This window comes from Chenopodium quinoa, unplaced genomic scaffold, assembly GCF_001683475.1.
Source record: "Chenopodium quinoa cultivar QQ74 unplaced genomic scaffold, ASM168347v1, whole genome shotgun sequence".
Taxonomy (NCBI): domain Eukaryota; kingdom Viridiplantae; phylum Streptophyta; class Magnoliopsida; order Caryophyllales; family Amaranthaceae; genus Chenopodium; species Chenopodium quinoa.
Genome location: NW_018742651.1, coordinates 3,768,498 through 3,789,605, shown reverse-complemented (window position 1 = coordinate 3,789,605; position 21,108 = coordinate 3,768,498). Strand labels below are relative to the sequence as shown.

At 35.6% G+C, this 21,108-nt stretch overlaps 2 protein-coding genes across 4 annotated transcripts; one reads left to right on the top strand and one right to left on the bottom strand.

The window, feature by feature from the left end:
* Nucleotides 1-1,941: 1,941 nt before the first annotated feature.
* On the top strand, nucleotides 1,942-8,833 carry LOC110722137. 2 transcript variants are annotated; one of them, XM_021901393.1, is made up of 8 exons: nucleotides 1,942-2,266; nucleotides 3,651-3,757; nucleotides 3,987-4,987; nucleotides 5,080-5,161; nucleotides 6,168-6,234; nucleotides 6,707-6,895; nucleotides 6,990-7,050; nucleotides 8,469-8,833. In XM_021901393.1, exons 3-8 carry the CDS (start codon nucleotides 4,219-4,221, stop codon nucleotides 8,639-8,641), a joined length of 1,341 nt encoding a protein of 446 aa, XP_021757085.1. In that variant the 5' UTR covers nucleotides 1,942-2,266; nucleotides 3,651-3,757; nucleotides 3,987-4,218; the 3' UTR covers nucleotides 8,642-8,833. The 2 variants fall into 2 exon arrangements, with proteins under 2 accessions (XP_021757085.1, XP_021757086.1); XM_021901394.1 differs by lacking the exon at nucleotides 3,651-3,757.
* A 539-nt stretch (nucleotides 8,834-9,372) lies between these two features.
* Nucleotides 9,373-18,317, bottom strand: LOC110722138 (TVP38/TMEM64 family membrane protein slr0305-like). Of its 2 annotated transcripts, none has more exons than XM_021901395.1 (10): nucleotides 17,908-18,317; nucleotides 17,148-17,209; nucleotides 16,500-16,554; nucleotides 15,384-15,482; nucleotides 15,009-15,095; nucleotides 12,495-12,611; nucleotides 10,796-10,888; nucleotides 10,583-10,613; nucleotides 9,897-10,084; nucleotides 9,373-9,809 (listed from the first exon to the last, which is right to left on the bottom strand). In XM_021901395.1, exons 1-9 carry the CDS (start codon nucleotides 18,001-18,003, stop codon nucleotides 9,903-9,905), a joined length of 822 nt encoding a protein of 273 aa, XP_021757087.1. In that variant the 5' UTR covers nucleotides 18,004-18,317; the 3' UTR covers nucleotides 9,373-9,809; nucleotides 9,897-9,902. The 2 variants fall into 2 exon arrangements, with proteins under 2 accessions (XP_021757087.1, XP_021757088.1); XM_021901396.1 differs by having other exon boundaries at nucleotides 9,373-9,720.
* Between the last annotated feature and the right edge of the window lie 2,791 nt (nucleotides 18,318-21,108).

Here is a 21,108-nt window from a genome sequence, read left to right as displayed (position 1 = left end):
TTGCATCTTACATGTCATAATAAGATCACGATGTAGTAATGAGGATTTTGAGTAGGATAATCATAGGAATATTGTTTAGCATAAAGACATGCCCCGAGGATTCCACCACATGTACCATTTGTGATGAGCTACTAATCATATACCACAAAGGTATTACCCATCTGGCATATGATATTTAAAGTTAGTGTGTTTGGGCTTCGGGCTTCTTGGATTTTTAGTGATGTTAAACAATTTAGCGCTTGTTTTTTTTTTGCATTGATATTAGATATTGTTTTCTATGTGCAGTAACAATTATGTTAATCTAGGTTCTTGAAGATTGATAACCCTCTTGATTAAAGTTCAAGAAAAGAAGAATCATCAGAAGTTGATCAAGGGAAGTTGAAGAATATGAAAATCTCTAAAATAAGACTTTATATTTTATTAGTTGGTCTTCTTGTTGTAAATGTGCATGAGTAGTTGGTTAGATTTGCGAAATATTTCTCATTAAGGAGATAATGAAGTGTTATATGAATCAGGAATTCAAGACACTGTACTACTAGTAAGAAACACAACAAAAAGTATGTTTACTGAACTTGGTCCATTAGTTGGAGAATGTTCAATATGTTCAAAGGTTGAGAATCTTGTCCTTAAAATATTTTTAGCATGAGAATATATGCAAACTAGGAGGAATATGTGATTTGATGATAAGAGAAACTAATTATTTCACATATATCTTAGGATAATATTTTATTTCTATTTGTGGAAACTGAATAATATAGAAAATGTTTCCCATTATGCGAGTGATGCATTATGGAAAGTATCTTTACCTAAGATATGATCTTTTAGGTCACGAAATATTTTATCTCCTAAGGAACCTTTAACATAATCACATTTCCATAGTTTGAGTTTTAACACAATCACATTTCCATAGTTTGAGTTAAAAGCTTTTCACGTATGTTTTTAGAGGTCATTCAAAAAGCTCAAAACACTTCTTGGGAAACAATTTGTCAGTTTATCAATTATTTTACACATTTTGTTATAAGTTGCTCGAGTAAGTAAATAATCGTTTGTAATTGCTTTTGTTTTTCTGAGTTGATTAACAAGAGTAATTAGTATGAGGAGGAAATAGGCTCTGAATTGAGTTATATTTGGTTAAAAGATCACCAAGAGCTTCTCCAATCCAAATCTGAAACACAACTCTGCTAAAAAAACTCTGGTCACCCACCCTTAAACAACACAACAAAACTAGACAAGTAAAGCAAGAAGAAAGTTATATAAAGAAAAGATGCTCGCCAACGACCGTGGATGAGCAGCTTTGCGCAGGCCACCGGTGGCAGAGAGGAAGAAGGGAGTTGGCATTAAAGAGAGATGAGAGCGTTTTAAGCGCAAGTATAATTTGTACTGGTAAATTTTCTAGTGAGTGTACGATTTGGATATCTAACATATAATTTTGAGATTTTCATATGGATTATGTTTATATATTCTTTTTTCTAAAACAATGATTATATCTTTTAACTAAGTAGTATAGATTGAAATTACTTAAGTTAGTTGCCTAATTGAGTATATACTTACGTACTTCGTTCCCCTAATAGTGCAACATGAGAAGAGAAAACAAATTTTAAGAAGTAAGGAGAGAAATAAAGATAGAGATCCATGTGATGAGGAGAGCAAAAGAGAGATACATACATCACTCTTAATATCTATTTTAGGCTTTGTTTGGTTCATTGTTAGTAAAGGAAAAGTAAAGAAAGGAAGAGAGGGGATGAGAGGGGAAAAGAAGGAGATTTTATTTCCTATGTTTGGTTAGTGAAAGGAAGACAAAAGAAATATGCTTTTATTTTCTCTTTCCAATCAAATTCCTCCCGGGAAGAAAGGAAAGCTAAAAATTTGTAAAAGACTTTCATTTCATTTCACTTCCCTTTCTTTTCTTTAAATTCTCATATCATTTATCAAATCAAACGTGGGAATATATTAAAACCTTTTCTTTTCTTTTGTTTTTTGAGTGATATGGAGCCAACAAATAGAGACGAAACTTCATCAATTTATTTCCATTGCCACACCACAACACATAACTCAAAGATACATTTTATCCTTAAAATATTTCTTGGTTACGATTATGTCTAAAATGCTTACTATATCTTCCTTCTATGTTTCTCTTTTAATTTCCCTCTAAAGCTTTCTACTTTTCGCGGTTCCTCTCTCTCTATCTCCGCCATTAAAGGGTAAACCGAGCTCTTCATTGTCGCGGCTTCTGAGCTTTCTCTACTCCATTGAAACGGCTTCTGAGGTACAATGTTTTATTTCACAATCATCAAATATCAATTTCACAATCTAGGTTTTATTTCGCATATTCGATGATTTTATCGTCAATTTAGGGTTCAATTTAGGTAAATTGTTGAACTATAATTACTGAGATTATGAAACATTATGACGAACTATTTTACTGCTGGAATATTTCCGTGTGTAATTTACGTTGATATTCTTAGAATCTTAGGCTAGAAGAGTTGTATGTGATTTTGGAGTTTTAATTTGATACATGAGTCAAACTTTGATTTTAATGTGTTGCATGTTCTGAGCCTTATCGAGTTCACCAGCCGAGCTTGGGTTTTGAGGAATTTGAGGTTTGTTTGTAATTCGAGCTCGAGCCGAGCCTGCCTTTCTATTGAGCTCTAGCCGAACCTGCATTTTCGCCCCCTAATGAACCGTCTTAAGACTCTTAACTACGCGTATATTGTCTATGAGAGTATAGAATTAGATTGTGCTTTGTTTTTCGAATGTACTCTATGTTAGAGGAGCGCGGGGGGGTAGGATGAAGAGAACACAATGTTGATAAAAACCATGGTGAATCCTTAATTATAGAGGGTCGAGGCATGTAATTAATAATTCTTGACGGAGAGTGTTATTGTTTTGAATTAGACTCAGAAATCAAAATCTACTCAACTGAATAAGATGAATTCTTTTACTACATACAGAATTTCCGAATTCATATGTAGTTTGGTTGTTTTTGCATGTGTTTGTGTGGAGCCAGGAGATTTTTCAGGGTTTGTAGAAATCTTAGTTATTTCTTGCTAATTTATATCTCTTCTTTGGTTTTTGTGGATTTTAGAGCAGTTTTTTTAAGCATATATTGCTGCCGATGTTGCTTATCATTGCATTTGTCCTGCTCCTTGAAATCAGTCTGTAATTAGTTCTAAGTAGTGTTCCTTCTTCCAATGCATAATTGAGAACTCATGGCATCCTCTAGGAAATATCATCTAAACGGTGGTAGAGAGCCGAAGACTTGCGTGTCTTCGTAAAGAGTGTTTTGAGTTTTTTTTTTTTTTTTTTTTTTGTGTCCTGGGAGAAAGGATTATCAAGTTTGTGTAAGCTCTCAAGTCCTTAAAAATATTCTTCATCCCTAACCCCTAAGTAAATACTAGTCCAAACTCCAATTACAAAACCTTCAGGGTCTATCTAATTGGCGATGTTCTTGCATGACTGCAATGCACAGCCTTCATCATGCTCGATCATGATTGGTTCCATCCAGTCTGTATATTACAGACACTATCCAATTTAAATTGTCCAAGTTTTACTATGACCAAAATACATATCCCTGCTTTTCGGTTGAAATTTTTTAAAGTTAAGCAAGAGTGGCCATTTTTTAGAATCTGAACAACGTTTTATGTTTTTAGAGGTCAAGATCAACCTTGTTAGAACTTGAATCGAGTTTTGACACTCTTCAATGCTTGGGCTATGGACGTGGATAATTGTGCATCAAAACACAAGTGCTTATGTAAAGGTATTGTGATAAAAAGAATATGGATATGTAACTATTGCTACAAAAAAAAAAAAGAAAAAAAAAGGAACATATCTCATGTTCTTTCATTTTAAAGTCATGTTATTTGACATAAGCAGTTGTGTTCTTCAGCTGCACTGAATTTGTGATTTACTCTAGCTTTTTAGTAACTCTATATTGGAATAGAATGATAACCTGATTTTTTTAATTTATGGTATCCTAATCTTAACAGGGCTTATGTAAATTGGAAGAGGAAACTGATAGCATTGGTGAAGAGGAAATGTTTTTATCCTGAGAGGGAGAGAGTCAGCTTCATGCAACGAATGACACTATACCCATTCCAAGTTGTATAATTTGAGACTTGGAAGAACATTAGAAATATCTTAGAGCTGGCTCCGACTCTTTATTTTTCAGTCAATATACCAGCAAGGGCAGATGTTGGAACTGCCCAAGCTATTGGGCAAATGGGCCCTTTGATGAAAAAGGAGATGGAAGTGTCATGCAAGGTGACGAAGAAGGCAATGCATAATGTAGAGAGCCATAACTTTCCTGCTTCAAAACAAACTGAGAAAGGTTATATGTCTTGTCTAAAGAAAAAAAATTATTGCTCAACTCATTGCCTTTCACTAGGGAAATGTAAGCAATTGAATGGTACCCTCCAAGGACTTGGACCAATTAAAGAATGTAATTTGAAAACATCACTAGCTTTTGCTTCTGAGGAATTGATGCAATTGCCTTCCTCAGATTCTAAAGTGGACCAAAAGGCTCCAATAGATTCTTGTGAAGGTGGCTTTGTTGTTTTGGAAGCTTCTCTTGGGACTTCAGACAAGCGACTTGAGGATGTTGATTCATTATCAATGAGCTCTAATAGTAGGATAACCAATTCTAAAAGAGATGCTTCTAGTGAGTCAGTTGTCTTGTTAGAGAATCCGATAGCCATCTCAGGAGCTGGATCTTTCTCCCAGAAACATGAAATGCAGCCGTCATTGCTTGAAAGCCTCAATGGACATGAACTTTCTTTATCAAATCTGAATGTTAATGATCCTTTCTCTCTGACTAATGTCAGTCGAAATAGTAGCATATTGCATTTATTAAATTATTTTCCACAAAAAGCTCCCACTTTTTGCTCAAGAAAGAAGCTTCTGATTCTTGATATCAATGGAATATTGGCAGATATAGTTTATCCTCCTCCCAAGGGATACAAGGCAGACACTAAAATTGCAGGACGGGCAGGTTTGTATTGATGCTTCACTTTGTAGTCAACTGCATATATTATGCATTCAGCTCAGCTGAAAATGTGCTTTGTTTGCTGCTTATTTGTGCAGTTTTCACTAGACCCTTCTGCTCTGATTTCCTGAAATTTTGCCTTGAGAGATTCAATGTGGCAATATGGTCATCAAGATCAAGGTAAATACATTGTATTTAGTACTTCATAGAATCCCGCCACACACCCCCTCCTCTCCCAACTTCAAAAAAAAAAAATTAAAAAAAAATTAAGGCCTTCATCTTTATGGACACCGTCACTCTTGACACTAGAGATGGAGCTTAGGATGGTGTCTGAAAATTGGAGCCTTAGGTCAAGCTTTTAAAAGACCTTATATGTCCTTGCAGCAATCTCTTGATTTGAGCTTCATAAATACATTCTTTACCATGAAAATTCTTTTTAAAAGAATATTTTCTCTTTGAGAACCAGGAAAAATAAAATAAAAAAAACACTTGTTTTGAATGGTTTGGGTTCAGGAAATAAAATGATATGCAAAGCTAATAATGAAAGTAAAATGGACTAAAGGAGAAAAGGAGATTTGGGGCCATAAAGTTGATAGCAACTATTATGATGAGGACGGCTCAAAAAAATTTCTTACGGTTCCAAATAGTTAATTCGATAATGGATTTCAATATAATTAAGAGGACAGTATTAAATGTGTTCACAAGCTGTTGTTTATTTTTGCAAATCCTCATTTTATGTTTATAAATGAGGTTGTTAATACATTAAAGATGAGCAACTTTCAGAGCTTCATAAAATTTTAATAGCTTATTATCAATGTAATGTAAGATTTGGGACATCAAAGGATTGAAATGCTGGGAGTTTATTAGGATAACTGAATTTTTTAATCTGGATCACCCAAGTTAAATAATAACCAATGTGAACATCTGATAACCATGATAAAAAGTGAAGAGATAAGAAAGTAGACTCTGAAACCATATACGTATTATATGCGCATTTTATTGCTGCCCCTATATCACTTGAGTAATGTACATTAATATTGCAAATTATAGTTAATTTGATTTAGATTTCTGCGTAGTGATCTGAGTCACTTAGGGTTTCCAATGGAATTGATTGTATCTTGTATAAATCAAATTTCTTCATTGTACTCATTAAGTTCATGTATAACAATGTTTTTTCAATTTGCAGGAAAATTATCGATAGATTACTTAACTACTTGATAGGAGATATGAAAGACAATTTGATTTTCTGCTGGGTAAGTAATTATCCCTTTTTTTTTAATTGTGAGCAATGATTGGAAAATAATTTACAAGAGCGCAATGTGCAAAGCCTAGAAACCTTGAACAGTGCACAAATTAGTAGCCTCACATATTATTTTGAAGATCCCTGGAAAGCAAGCTATAAGATAGGGAAAGCATGCAAGTTGCTTTGTTCAAAGGACCTGATGCTCGGTTTTGCTGAAAGTAGAGTAGTACTTGTCGGTATAAATGCTGGCTTGCATGACTTTGTTACTTGTTTTTTTTATATTAATGTAACTGCAGTTGTCTGGACAATCAATATAGTTCATAGATGTGTCATAGATTGGGTTAATGTCATTTTAGAAAATATTTTTGACTAAGATAATTTTTCTTGTCTTTATATTATTGAAGTGGATGCTTGGAGTCTTGGACAGTCATTGGTGTATGTCTACGAGCTTCAAAATTTCGATGCATTGTTTGTTTTTGCAGGATTTATCCTATTGCACTGCGTCAAACTTTAGAACCTTGGAGAATAAACATAAGGCATTGGTTTTCAAAGAGCTTAGAAAAGTCTGGGAGAGTTACGATGATCCTGACCTTCCATGGAAGAAAGGTGAATTAAATGAATCAAATACATTACTGCTGGATGATACTCCTTACAAGGCATTGCTCAATCCTGTAAGTTGATCACCGATTCTACTGAATGTTTGGTGGATGTGAACTGACAAGTTCTTGCATTAACCTTTCTTCTAAATATGTGATTCTTGCACAGCCTCATACTGCTATTTTCCCATACTCTTATGACTACAAAGACGGTGCAGATGATGCAATTGGTATGACTCACCTGCTCCTTTGTCAATCTTACCTTAACTTTCTTATTGTGGGTTAATATAATGTAGGAAAAATACAGTTTAATAATCCCAACTATGGACGATTTACCTACAATAATCCCAACTAATGTTTATTCTACAATAATCCCAACTATTGGGTTAGCTTTCTTCCAGCAGTCCCAAAAACTGGTTACCTGCTGAAATGGTAAACTTTTTTTTTTGGTTTTTTAAATGCCACATGTCAGCACATGATTGGCTTAATTTAAAAAATTTAAAAAAAGAAAAGAAAAAAATAGCAAAAATAATCCCAGCCACCCCTCCTCCCTTCAACCACCTTACACCCACCACCAAACATGGAAGCTCCACCCCAATTCTTCTCCCAACACCGCAGCTCCGCCGCCGCCCACCGTCGTCTACCCATTCCGACCAATCGTAGCCTTACACTGCCGCTCCATGCCTCTACCGCTCCCCTTCCTTCTTCCTCCTCCAACCTAAAAAACCACCAGTCACCCAAAATCGCAAACCCGCCCCACCAACCACCCCTTCACTCCCAAATTCGAGTGGTTTCCGGCGAGGCGTCGCGGTTTCAAGCTCCAATCAGTTCACGGGTTAGGGTTTCGGGGCGATTTGGTGCGATTTGGGGCTGCTGGACTGCTGGTGGTTTCACGGGCAAGGGCGGCTGGTCGTGAGTGCTGCTGGTGCGATTTAGGTGGTGTTTCGGGGGTGCGGCTAGTCGTGGTGTTTCGGGGGTGCGGCTGGTCGTGGTGTTTCGGGGGTGCGGCTGGTCGTGGTGTTCCGGGGGTGCGGTTGGTCGTGGTTAGGGCTGAAGGTGGTGGTTGGGCGGCAGGAGGAGGTGGTGGTTAGGGTTGGCTGCTAGATTATTTTTTTTGTTTTCTTTTTTTTTTTTTGTATATTTTTTATTTTTTTTGGGAACCACTCACACGCTGACACGTGTCAAACAACCTACAATAATAGGTTGTTGACTTTTGTTGACCGGTTTGGGACTGCTGGAGGAAAACTGACCCAATAGTTGGGATTATTGTAGAATAAACGTTAGTTGGGATTATTGTAGGTAAATCGCCCATAGTTGGGATTATTAAAGTGTATTTTTCCTATAATGTATGTTGCTTAAAAGTATGCATAGATTTTTTATTTGTGCCGTTATGTATTTTCTGGGTCTGCAATATTGTCCTGGTCACATCCATTATTCCATATTTTTTTTCTATTATGGTGTGCAAGTGTCCTTTGGTAATCATTAGCTTATTATGGGTAACGATGAAGTGTCAAGTCAATATTGCATTGGTTCATGTTCCTGAACTTTCTGTAGCATAATTCTGAATTAGCATTAGTAAAAGTAAAACTAATTTTCAATTGGGAAGATTTTAAATTTGTATCCTGAGCATGGAATAATGCAATTACAGGTCCAGGAGGGATCATTCGAGAATATCTGGAAGAACTAGCTATGGCTGACAATGTACAGGAATATATAGAGCAACATCCATTTGGTCAGAGTGCTATCACTGAAAGAAGTTTGTCCTGGCAATTCTATGACAAAGTTATCAAAGGACAGAGTGCAGTGGCAGCCGGGGGTTAACCTGTTCTATCTTTTGGTTGTCCAATATCAAATTGAATTTCAAATATATCTCACCTCATTCAAGAAATTTTGCTTTTGTCTTGTCTTGCCTGATGTGTTATATGCTGTACCTCACTTTTGTTTTGTTGCAATGTAACAAAAACACCATTTATATAGGAAGCAGGCTGAAATATAAATTATTTTTGAAATCAATTTAATCGACTACTCCATACTAGTTACTATTACCTACTTCCTCTCAGTTAAAAAAATTGCTTCCTCTCAGTTAAATTACTTTTTCAATCTTTTTCAATGTAACTTATTGCTTTCATGGACCGTTGGGCATTCTGCATTTGGTGTAACTACAGTAAGGTAAATAACCTCAAGCTGAAGAGTAAAAGTGACCACTTCTGCTTTTAGGATTGTAAATACTCCGTCATTAGTTAGTGTTCATTATAACTTGTAAGTGCATCACGAGCAACTGGAGATCCCAAGGTAGGGAAGGTGCTCCTTATCGAACATCAAGTTAATAGAAACATTACAGAAATAGCTGAAAGCTTTAAATTTTGTCTTCCGCATGAAAGCAAGTAGAAATATGGTAGAACACACCCAAAATCTGGCAGCTGCTGCGAGGAAGGGGTCGTGATTCCTTTCATCTGATCACCTTAAATCGTTGTTAAAAAAGGGGTGCAACATTATGTTTCTTCTCCTTTTTGGCAACAAGACAGAAATGCAGAAGATAAAATATCTAAAAATTACACAGAAAGAAAACTCTTAAGCTTTTTCTTATGTTTTGTTTTGGTGTGGATAGCGCTAAAAAGCAAATTGTTAATTACAATAGTCAACAACTAACAAAATTACAGGGAGAGAAGTGTTACATCACTTACATGAGTAGAATAAGAGGTAAAAGCAAGATGTTATAAATATATAAGGGTGTTGACTAATGGTTAGATGTAGCCTAGCTCAACGAAAATAATTCTTTCAGCAATATCTTCATCAGCATCTTTCATTCTTGCTAATTGCTAACATGAGTTCTCCAGCAAAATCCTTGTCAATCTTGACTATCTCAAATTAGCAGTTCCAGTTCAGCATAAGTGAAAAGGCTATACACAAAGGAAACTATTGGCCAATTACACGAAGGGAAAAGTAATGTTAAGGCTGTACAAAATGTAGGAACGTCAAATGCATGTTGCTGCACAAAAATGAAAGTACGAAGCATTAATGTCGAAGGGCATGAGACTTCAAGGCACAAAATGAAGAGTATGTAGAAAAATTCTACCGATTTTCAGTTCTGCTGGCTATCCTGGGACGAATCCATCCTAACAATGAGAGGCTGTTGAAGATTCCCAACCAGATCACCCGAGATAGGCAGTTCGGAGCAGGACAGGGTATCTTCATTATCATTTTCAGCCAATGCATTTTCTAAAGCAGTCTTTGCCACTTTAGTTACACAAACCATCAATATCACTGCAAGCAACACGAACCATCAAGATGATGCAAAGCAGAAATGCGCTCAATTTACCATTTACTATTTACGTAAAATAGTCAATTTGAAAATTAACTTTGTACGAAAGTTGCAGGGCATTAAAATTATTCTACACAGAACAAACATAGCCACTTAGCCAGTTAAAATATCAATCAAAAATTATTGATACTGATGAGATCAAGCATGATAGATATACTCATACTTTTCATTCTGAATTGGAAACCTCGAAAATTTCTTTCTGATGTATGGATTACTAGCTATTACTTGTATAATTCAATATAGAAGTATAGTTTTGGTCTAAGTTATCAAAATTCAGAATAAATATGCCATTAGAATGTAGAGCACCTCCAATAACAAGAACATTTTAATAATATCAGTTTATTTCATTGGTTTGCACATTGTCAATGAGTCAAGATATGGATAGAACAAAGCAGTGCTACTGCTTATAAAATGCAGAAGAGGCATCTACAACAACATACCTGAAACCACAATACTTGATACAAGAAATACCTGCATCCACAATAACACTTATTAGTTTAAAACTTTAAATTCCATAAAAGGTGTTTTAGGGGGGAGGCAAAAGCAACCCATGTGGTCATGACAGGAAAATAATAACTGTAACAGCCATGAGCAAGGGAAAATGTTATTTTCTGAAGTGTTAACACATCCAAGCACAAAATAGCAGATCTTACCCAACGGGAGGGAGAGAACTCATGCCATCCATGTGTGATATCTGAAAGATCCTTGAGAGTTGTTCCAGCATACACCAATGCAAGTGTTATAGGCTGTAATCAAAACCAAAAAGGGAGCATTAAATAATTAAATTCCCCAAAGAAAAAAGTAGACAAGTGGTTAAGTAAAAATAAGATATAATACCACCTTAGGTCGTAACATAATTATAATTTATAAATAAGAATTCAAACACGTTCAAAGATTAACTGAACACTAATGTTCTCATAAGTCATACCAAAAGGCAGGGCAGACATGCCCGGCACAGAAATCAAAGCTTTTGCAAATTGAGAATTCAAGACTATAGTCCTACTATCACTTTGTTTGGATCGAAGGAAATAGAAGGAAAAGAAGAGAGAAGATAAAGGGAGGAAAATTTCTCTTATTTGAGTCAAGGATTGGGGAAGGAAAGGGAGGGATCCATTTTCCCCCTCTCTTTAGCATAATCCCTCCATTTTCCCACTCTCTTAGCATAATCCCTCCAAGCACACCTTTTCCCCTCCCTTTCTCTTCCCTCCCCTTCCTTCCCTTCCTTCTATGCTATCCAAAGAAAGCGTACATAAATAAATAAATAAATGACACCGAATCCACATTATTTAAGCAGTTTGGAGAAAACATGATATGGGTCAGTCAGAGGGATCTTCACTTTGTCAAGGACAGTGTATCAGCAGATTAAGCAAGCTTTATGTAATATGCATGCATCATATGATGCACCTTTCTACAGTTTTACTGCTAATTTTTCTAGCATAAAGGAATGAAAGATAATTGGACAATAATCCAACAGAGCATAAAATACACCATAAATTACTTTGACAAGAACTATATTTTAGGCACTATACCTTCTAATGGGTCACTTGGTATTCTATAACATCACTAAAACATAGAAAACTTTACGGTGTGTTTGGATTGAAGGAAATGGAGGGAAAGGAAGGGAAGAGAAATGGAGAGATGGAGTATCTTTCATTTGGATAGAAAATGAGGAAGGGAGGGAATTGGAGGGGAGAGAAATGGAAGGATTAAATTGTAGGAAATTGATCCCTCCATCGATGGAGAGATTTGGAAGGAAAACTCATCCTTCTTCCCTCCCCTCCCTTTCCCTCCCTTTCCCTCCCCTCCTCTTCTCCTCCCTCCCCTTCTTTTCCTTCCCTTTTCTTTATCCAAACAAACCATTAGAGTTTAGACAGGTAATTTGCATAAAGGTCATCTTGTAGAATCATCAACATTTTTCAGAAAAATACGGGTCAAAGTAGACTCACTTTCATGTCCTTAACCAGTAAACACTTAAATGTTGTTCTTGTTGATAAAGATGAGCAATAAATGAACATTGTTTGTCTGTTTGACCATAAAACTTAAAAGGAAATCCAGACTGACCAATTTTACAATTTTTACAATGATGTACTTTACAGATAGAGAGTTCATTCTCATCCATGCAATCAATTTTATCTGCTGCAATCAAAGTTTACTCCAAAGACTTTTTTCCTAGCCTAAGCTTTCTCTTCAAGTATAGAAGACAAATAAAATAAAAGTATAATATCTTTGCGCACTCACTACAACAAAAATTCTATGGGCTCAAACACAAATGTACAATCTGTATTATAACTGATAAACGAGGATTGGGTAGAACATACAAGCAGCTTTGAATAAATAGAGAGTAGAAATTACCAGCATCCCTAACCAAGAGGCCAGGACATATTCCCACAGGGGAACAGGAGTTACAGACAGGAGGTAGTTCAACATATTAAATGGAAGTAAGGGAACAAGCCGGAGAAGTAAGACAATCTGTTAAAAATAAAAACAGCACATCAGAAAAAGATGGAACAATCACATCATAAATGAGTCAACAACAACAACAAAAAAGGCAAGCAGCCATCCACTGTCCCCCATTCACCCTTTCCCCAAAAAGAAATAAACTAGACCCTTATCTAGAACCTACAGGGCGGACACAATCTTTTTTGCACGTTTAAAATGTAAATAGTCTAGCAAATTTGCATGAAATTCAGAGAAACAATGGATGTTTTTGCTAAAACAAATTGATCATTTGGCTTCAACACTCAAGACTCCTCCACCATCGAAATAGCATGGTACATCATATTTCAAGGTAAAATTCATGAGCAAGATTTATTAGACAGTCTCACCTTAAACTCACCTATTCTGCTATTTCCTAACAAAACCTACAAGAAATTTTTTACTACTCCTTCCGTTTCATAATGTTAGTCCCATATACTATTTTGGGCATTTCAAAATGGTCTACAAATATTGAATTTATTCCTTTATTTTATTTTATTTTATTTTATTTTCCTAATCCGGTCTTATAATTTCTAATCCCATTAGTGGATTGATGACATGGCAGTAATTAAATATTTTGATTGGTCATCAATCCCATTAGTGAATTGATGACATGACATTTGATTGATATTCCTCACCTTAAACAAGCATTGTAATTGATGCTTTCCAAAGAAAAAAATCAGAACATTTAATAAGATAGAACTAATTAAGCAATTTTTGTACTAAAATGTAAGATTCCAAATATTATCCATTCTCTTATTTTTTGTGATTGATTCTATATGGGACTAACAAAGTGAAACGGAGGGAGTAACTTGTAAAGAGAGAACAAAACTACATTATCAAAAAAATTCAAGTACTCATGAGAGTCATGAAAGAAGCTGTGATGGATCCTGCAGATTTAAAGAACTATGCCATCATTTCACTTAATCCAAGTCAAAGTAAATTTCCAGAATTTACTAACGCAATGCTGTCAGCCAAGACTAGAATCGGTACAATTACTGAAGTCTAAAGCACAAATAAACTTGGAACAGTAATGGATTGAAACTACTGAACAAGAACCAGAGAATGACAAATTGACACACTTAAATCCCTTGTTTTTACAACCTTCCACTGTGCTTTATTGATAAATACACTTTGACTTGCCACTGTTCACAAACTCTACTTTGATTCGTTTTTGTGATTTATTATAACGATAGAACAATCATGTGGGATCTTATCATAATTGTCTAAATGTAAATTTTCATAATATTACCTTTTTTAATTGTTGATAATTAGAAATATTAACCCAATAAACTTTGTGCATTGACAAACATGATAAAAGAAACTTGTCAACTTAAAAAAGGACGGAGGGACTATTAGATAAAAGTTGAGCAATTCTAGATCCCTTAGTCCACTAGGGAGAGGAAGGAAACAATAATATTCAAGCCACTAACCTACTAGTTCAAACTAAGGTGTAAAATATTTGATTGAGCCCTTATACTCCAAAAGTCCAAATAACAAAACAAAGGTTAAATCATGGTCTTAAAAGCCTGAAAAGCTCTACATAGACAATGCATTAGCAAACATAACATGGAGTCTTTAAAACTCTCAATAACCTATGAAGCTGAAACACCGGGGACAGGTACCACTGAAATATGTGAAACTATTTTATTTTTATTTTTTTTGGCTGAAACTATGCAATATGGCAAACCCAAAATCATCAACAGTACCCACATCTTTTAAAATATCAATAATCAAATATCTGACAAATAATAAAGGTGTGGTGTGCCGTGTAATGAATCTCAGAAGGGGAATATTTTTAGAATTCACTAGGAAAAGAAAAAAAAAAGTCCAATTTGTTCTAACAAAATTAAATTAAATCTCTGAAGAAATCTTCTGCACTTTTAATAATCCTGGTCTTCCATCATCAAATACAAATAATAGCTACATGACCCTCAAAATCACAAGGCAGTACTGCTACATTAGACTCTCCGAAGCAGTTACTCATCAATCCATCTTGTCAGCCAGGCAAATTACTCGGGAATCATTGCTATTAAATTTTTCTTGTGAATCATTGTTGCACTAACAGTAAAAGGGCAGACTCAGATCTACCAGTTTGTCCATGTCCCACCTCATACCTCATAGAGTCAAGTCTTAAGCAAAGAATTGTATATATTTTGGTTGGTTGTAACTAAAAGAAAGAAAAAAAAATCTAGCAATTTTTCAAGCCCACGGAAAATGAGTCAGCTAACACTTAACAAACCGATTACACTATTAGTAAGTTCCCCAATCTAATATTAAAAAAATATGACTATGGAGTCATGAACCAAGTATTCATATACAAATGTAAATCAAACCGTCATTGAATGGAATTTTCCAAGCAAATGACAGTGCTCAACTATTCATTCATACCTTAAAACCAGATCTTTGTATAGCAATAGCAACAGCCCGAAACTTAGGGTAATCCTTAATTTTAGAAATAACAAATGACCTTCCAATCTGCACACATGGTTCAAACGTAAATTAATTCATGCACCACATTAAAGAAGTAACAAAAGTATAGCCTGCTATAGGTAGAACAAAGAAAAATGTAACTAACTTTCAGAATGTATGTCATGAGGTACCATCACATAAGTTCAATTTCAAGACTCACAAATGACATGTGAGATTCGGCTAGATACAGGAATTAAATCTGTGTAATATAGCGAAGTAAAAACTTACATACAGAAATTCTCCGCCCCTTCACATATCAAATTCCAATTAAAAAAAATAAGATGAAGTACTCACAGTTCTTCCCAAAAGAAAAGCAGCAGTTGCCCCCAATGTAGCACCTACAGAATCAGCAACAAAACCCAGAAGCAACCCATAAAGATAGCCACCACCAAGCTGTAGAACGGCAAGTCCAATCAATACAGTAGCATTAAAGACAGTGACACAGGGGCATGAACTTACAGACAAAATTTATTCAAAGTGCAGACAACAAACATGTCCTTTAGCATAGAAGATTAATAGGAAGGGTTGGTATCTAATGGTAGATCATAATGAGACATTAACACCTGACTCAACCATTTGTGCTATTTCTCTATTTAGCATTTAGGCATGGAGGGCACACTGAATAAATGTCAATATCAACTACGATATATAATTAACCTTTCCTCTCAGTTCCATCCAAAAACTTTCTCAGTTTCACTGTAAGGTCCAAGAAACTCTTTACGTCAACAAAAAAAACTTAGAGATGGCCTTTTTTTAAAACCTCTATTAATCCAAAGGGTAGTAGGCTTGAATTCAGTGATTCGGCAGGCTCCAAAGACATTTAGAAGAGCACATCAGGTCAACAACTAATGCATTTACAATAGAAAATGGTTAATCAACACAAATTCAATCCATCACAGAAGTAACACAACAGAAATTGAAAACATTCGGCAATCCATAAAGCTACTCCCACTGCTTTTACTTTAAGTAATCCATTTTGACTAAGCAAGTCATACAAAACTTTGACCAATAAGATCTTTATCATCAATAAGCATAACTATAATGATTGAATATTAATAAACTACTCATTAAGACAATTCCAACAAGTACCCACAAGATTATATTTTTTTCTTACATATAAATCACTAGCATTATCACTTTTAATTCATGTAGCCAACCCCACCGGCCCACCCAAGGGATTAAGGCTTTGATTGATTGATAAATCACTAGCATTAGTCAAAGTAGGTCAAGTGAATAGTGCAAAAAGTCCCAATGAAGCACTTTAAAAAAAATATATTTAAAAAAAAAGTCAGTATTTTGACTAATGAGAATCAAGTCAAGTCAAGGAGAATCTCAAGGGGAAGCTAGCAGCCTAGCATGTAACCTCTTTTGCAAGAGAATGAAAATCAGATATTATTATTCATTACTTACCGTGAGCACTGAAGCTGGAACTGCCAAAATAGTCAGAGGGATGTATGCAACAGCCCTATAAACATCAAAGGTAAACATAATCAGTCAAAATTAAACATAAAGCTCCAAGCATCAATAATATACCAGTACTGAGATTCTGAGAATAAGGTATCGCATGTCACTTCAAGAAGGCAAGGACATATATATCACCACTTCAGAGAATAAGTAGATCCTTGGCTCTAACCTTACAGACAAAATGCAAAATTTTAAAATAAGAAAGAAACTAGGCTAAAAATTAGGGCAACGCGAGTAAGATATGACAGTAATTGATGAACTATGGGATAATAATAATTCACCAATGACAGCCTATGCCAGCTTTAGAGAGATTGGAACTCTCCAGCGTGTTTCTCTTTCTACAGATTCTATGAAAAGCCAACAAAACAATCCCAAGAAAAGGATTCACAGAAATTTCAGATAATAATCAACTAATCAAGCATCTATTAAGGACCACAACAAACATGGAACTTCAAGTCTAAAAATTAAAAGTAAAAATAAGTCAAAACTAAACATTAACTGTAAGGCGTAAAAGAGTATATCTTTAAGGAAAAAATAAATACAGAACACTATCAGGCAAAATTTGTTTCAGAAGGACAAAATCAAATGACTTACAAAACTAGAGGCCCCCAATTTCCAAGGTTTTGATCCACCCACAAGAGAAAGTTTCTTAATATCTGCAAGCAGAGACAACAATACAGCACACTTAACTTGACATGAAAAATGTTGCAAATGCTACAAAACCAATAAGATAACAAAAACAGAAGAACTTTGAAGCCCAAAGTTAATCTGCTCTTATATCCTACACAGCATAGCGAACTTTTGTCTTCAAATGAAAGCAAATTTACATGATAAGCCACATCAAAGTTTGTTATCAATTCTCATCAAGTTCAACTATTAATTAAATCAATTTTTCATATCACAATGCTTAAGTAAAACTAGCAAGTAATACTGAGAGCTAAGAGAAATCTAAAAGTATAATTTCACAGCATAACTCAAAACGGACTTTGACAAACTTATGGTAAGAATGATAAAGCTTTGATCAATCCAAGCTAAATTCAAAACTCATACGTCATGTTTATATTGTATATGTAACTCAAAATTCAATTTTAGTTCATGAAATGAATTATTAACACCATTTTGTCAATAAGCAACATTTCCCAAAAATCAATCAAAACCAAATTCAAATGAAATTACTCTACTAAGAAAACAGAAAGTTGCAACCTTTAACATTCAAAAATCATAGCTCATAAATCAATTACTCCATTAGTGGATCAAAATCACTCACCATACATAACATATATCCAAATTATTCAAACCCTAATCAAAACAACATCAATAAAGAAAAAATCAAAAGGGGGTAAAAAAACACGACCTTTTCAATGGGAAGCGTGAAACAAGCTGTAGCAATGGCGACGATGAGGAGCAAAAGAAGGGTAATTCGAAAACAATTCAGCCATGAAAACTCCATCAAAATGAAAACCCAGAAATTCCAAACAAACCCTAAATTACTCCTCAACAATTATGGCCTTAAAAAGTAATAACAACAAAATTAAACCCCATCAAAATTCAAAACATCTCTTTCAAAATTGTGGGTATTTGTATTAGGCTATTAGCTGACTGTTGTAGGAAATGGAGATCGGAAAGTGCAGAAGAAATTGCCGAATTCCCAGGATTTTCTCTCTCCTAAGTATAGGATTAGGGAAATGATCTAATTGCGTTAGAAAATGGTAGACGAATTGTCGCTACTTGTTGTCGGGTTTCTTTGGGTAAGGATTAAGTATTTGATATTCAAGGAACAAAAGTCTTGTGAAATGTCCGTGATCACAAATGTATTCTTGTTTGGTTTTTTTTTTGTTTATTTATACTTTTTTGTTTTTTAAATTTAAAGTAGGAAAAAATTAGGGAAATTCCCATTGGTACCCTGTGGTTTTGACTTTTCCCATTGATACACTCCAAAATTTTTACCTTCTCATCGGTACACCCATAGTTTGGTCTTTTTCCCAACCGTGACTAACACCGTTAAAAAGTATTTCATTAAGTTAAAATAATTAAGGAAAAGACTATAATACCCCTTTTAAACATCTAATGTCTTGATTTGCGTGTCGAAAATTGTTCGGTTAAAGTTTTGAGAGTCCTAGTCGTTAAGGATCCAAATTAACCTCGAAATTAGCAAAAGAAAATAACGCAAATGTCTCATATGCGTGTCAAAAAATGTCTCGATTTGCGTGTCATTGCTTTTTTGTGATAATAATTGTTCGGTTAAGGTTTTAGGAGTCATTTTGACTCTTTAGGGGTCTAAATCGAACTCGAAATTGTCAAAAAATTAACAAAAATATCTCATTTTGCACGTCATGATATTTCTTTTTTGTTTTGTCATGAGACGCAAAACGAGACATTTTTGTTAATTTTTTGACAATTTCGAGTTCTATTTAGTTCCTTAAAGGTTTAAAATGACCCCTAAAACATTAACCGAACAATTACTATCACAAAAAAATAATAGCACGCAAACCGAGACATTTTTTAACACGCACATGAGACATTTGCGTTATTTTTTTTTGCTAATTTTGAGGTTTGGATCCTTAAGGACTAACATGACTTCCAAAACTATCGAACAATTTTCGACACACAAATCGAGACATTAGATATTTAAAAGGGGTATTATAGTCTTTTTCTGAATTATTTTAATTTAATGAAATACTTTTTAACGGTGTTAGTCACGGTTGGGAAAAAGACTAAACCATGGGTGTACCGATGGGAAGGCAAAATTTTTGGAGTGTATCAATGGGAAAAGTCAAAACCACGGGTGTACCAATGAGAATTTCCCAAAAAAATATTAGGAATAATATGACATTTCATCGATTTTTCATCAAAAATAATAACGACTAAATTGGCGATCAAGGGGACTGAAAGGAGTCGTCAAAGGAAGTTGATGATACCATCGCTAGTTTTTAAGGGGATTTGTTCTCTACTCCTCTATAAGTAACCCGTAAACAAGAATGATGTGTTTACTGGTATCGAGGCTCTAGTTTTAGAGGATATGAATGATTTGTTTGATGCGGAATCCAATGACGAGGAAATTCGTTCTGCTTTTTTTCAAATGCACCCAAACAAGGCCCCTAGATTAGATGGTATATATTTTTCCAAAATAATTGAGGTATAGTTGGGATTCTTGGGAAGGATGTATGTCATTTTGTTAAGGGGTGATGTAAGGGTGAGGTTGATCTAAGTGACGTTAATTCTACATGTATAGTTCTTATCCCAAAATGTAATAATTTGAAGAGTGTTTGAATTCTGGCCTATCAGTTTATATATTTTAGTATCGATTCGGATTCTGCGATCTATCAAAACCTCGCCCGGAAGAGGGGATGATGCTCTAATTGCTTTTAAAATTTCTATGTTATGAAGTGATAGGGTGGGGTTAGAGAGGGTATGATGGTGGTGAAATTAGATATGAGCAAGGCATAGGATAGAGTTGAATAATGTTTTTTGGAGAGTGATTATTAAAATGGGGTTTTGGATGAGTTGGGTTCAAAGCATTTGAGTAGCTTGTTTGGAGTCAATTTTGATTTGGGTATTTTATACCCTGCCAAGTGGCCCAATCAGAGCATGACACCTGTCACTGGAAGAGGCACCTACTTGGACCTTCCAGATGGTGACACGTGTCACGCTGATATTGCTCCCTGGGAATGGCGGCTTTCAAGGCCCAAATCCCAAGGGGCCCTTAAAAAACGGCGTGCCCTAATCCCTAGGTCACCAGATCCTAGGGAGGGCACACTTTCCAAAAGGACCCTATAAATAGGGACATTCTTACATTTATGACAGGACAGAAATACATACACAGAAAAATAGAGAGAATATTCACGCACTACGAGACAATACGCCACTTACTACAGAGTTGTCATTTTCAAAGAACAGACAACACTTTACCTGAGCTTGGAATCCAAGCAGATAACTTTACTTCCGCACGTTTTATTACCGAACGTTTACTAACTTAATCTTCGGAGGCGGACCACCGACCATTCGGCGGTCCGTTTGCTTTGCAGGTACATGCGTCCATTGTTGAATTCAGTTTTAGTGTTGTAACTCTCCCGAGGGACAAAAACCCCCGAAACATTTGGCGCCGTCTGTGGGGAGAGTACCTCTGAAATGGCTTCACAAGAACCTGTACCAAATCCAGAGGCTAATCGGCCTCCAGATGATATACTAGTCCAAACGGACCATGACTTAGGTGACGACGCTGACGTCGAAACCTATGTGGATCTAAATGGATCCCTCATCTCTAAACGCATCCGCAGTAAGGAGAGGCGGGAGCGTCATCATGACCAGGCAGGGCCAAGCAAAACTGCTGGTCAGCCAAAGAAGCCCTCGGGGCGGCCGGTTGATCCTTCCCAGGCGGCAGGATCAACTCCCGTCACTCGAGATGAACTAATGAGGCTCCTGAGCAGCCTCAGGGGTGAAATCAAACAACTCGCCTCAAAGAAGTCGCCTACTCCTAGAAAGGAGCAGTCGGCCAAGAAGCCAGCCCAGGCTGGCAAACAGAAGTCGGTCAGGGATCGTTAGCCGACTCCTCATC

What these genes read in the sequence shown, in the direction of transcription:
- LOC110722137 (XM_021901394.1), top strand. Translation starts at nt 4,219, where the DNA reads ATGGGCCCTTTGATGAAAAAGGAGATGGAAGTGTCATGCAAGGTGACG. An exon ending in ACAAGGCATTGCTCAATCCT is followed by an intron (nt 6,896 to 6,989) that starts GTAAGTTGATCA and finishes ATTCTTGCACAG; the next exon opens with CCTCATACTGCTATTTTCCC. An exon ending in CGGTGCAGATGATGCAATTG is followed by an intron (nt 7,051 to 8,468) that starts GTATGACTCACC and finishes ATGCAATTACAG; the next exon opens with GTCCAGGAGGGATCATTCGA.
- LOC110722138 (XM_021901395.1), bottom strand. Translation starts at nt 18,003, where the DNA reads ATGGAGTTTTCATGGCTGAATTGTTTTCGAATTACCCTTCTTTTGCTC. An exon ending in AATTGGGGGCCTCTAGTTTT is followed by an intron (nt 16,555 to 17,147) that starts GTAAGTCATTTG and finishes TGATGTTTATAG; the next exon opens with GGCTGTTGCATACATCCCTC. An exon ending in TTCCAGCTTCAGTGCTCACG is followed by an intron (nt 15,483 to 16,499) that starts GTAAGTAATGAA and finishes GCCGTTCTACAG; the next exon opens with CTTGGTGGTGGCTATCTTTA.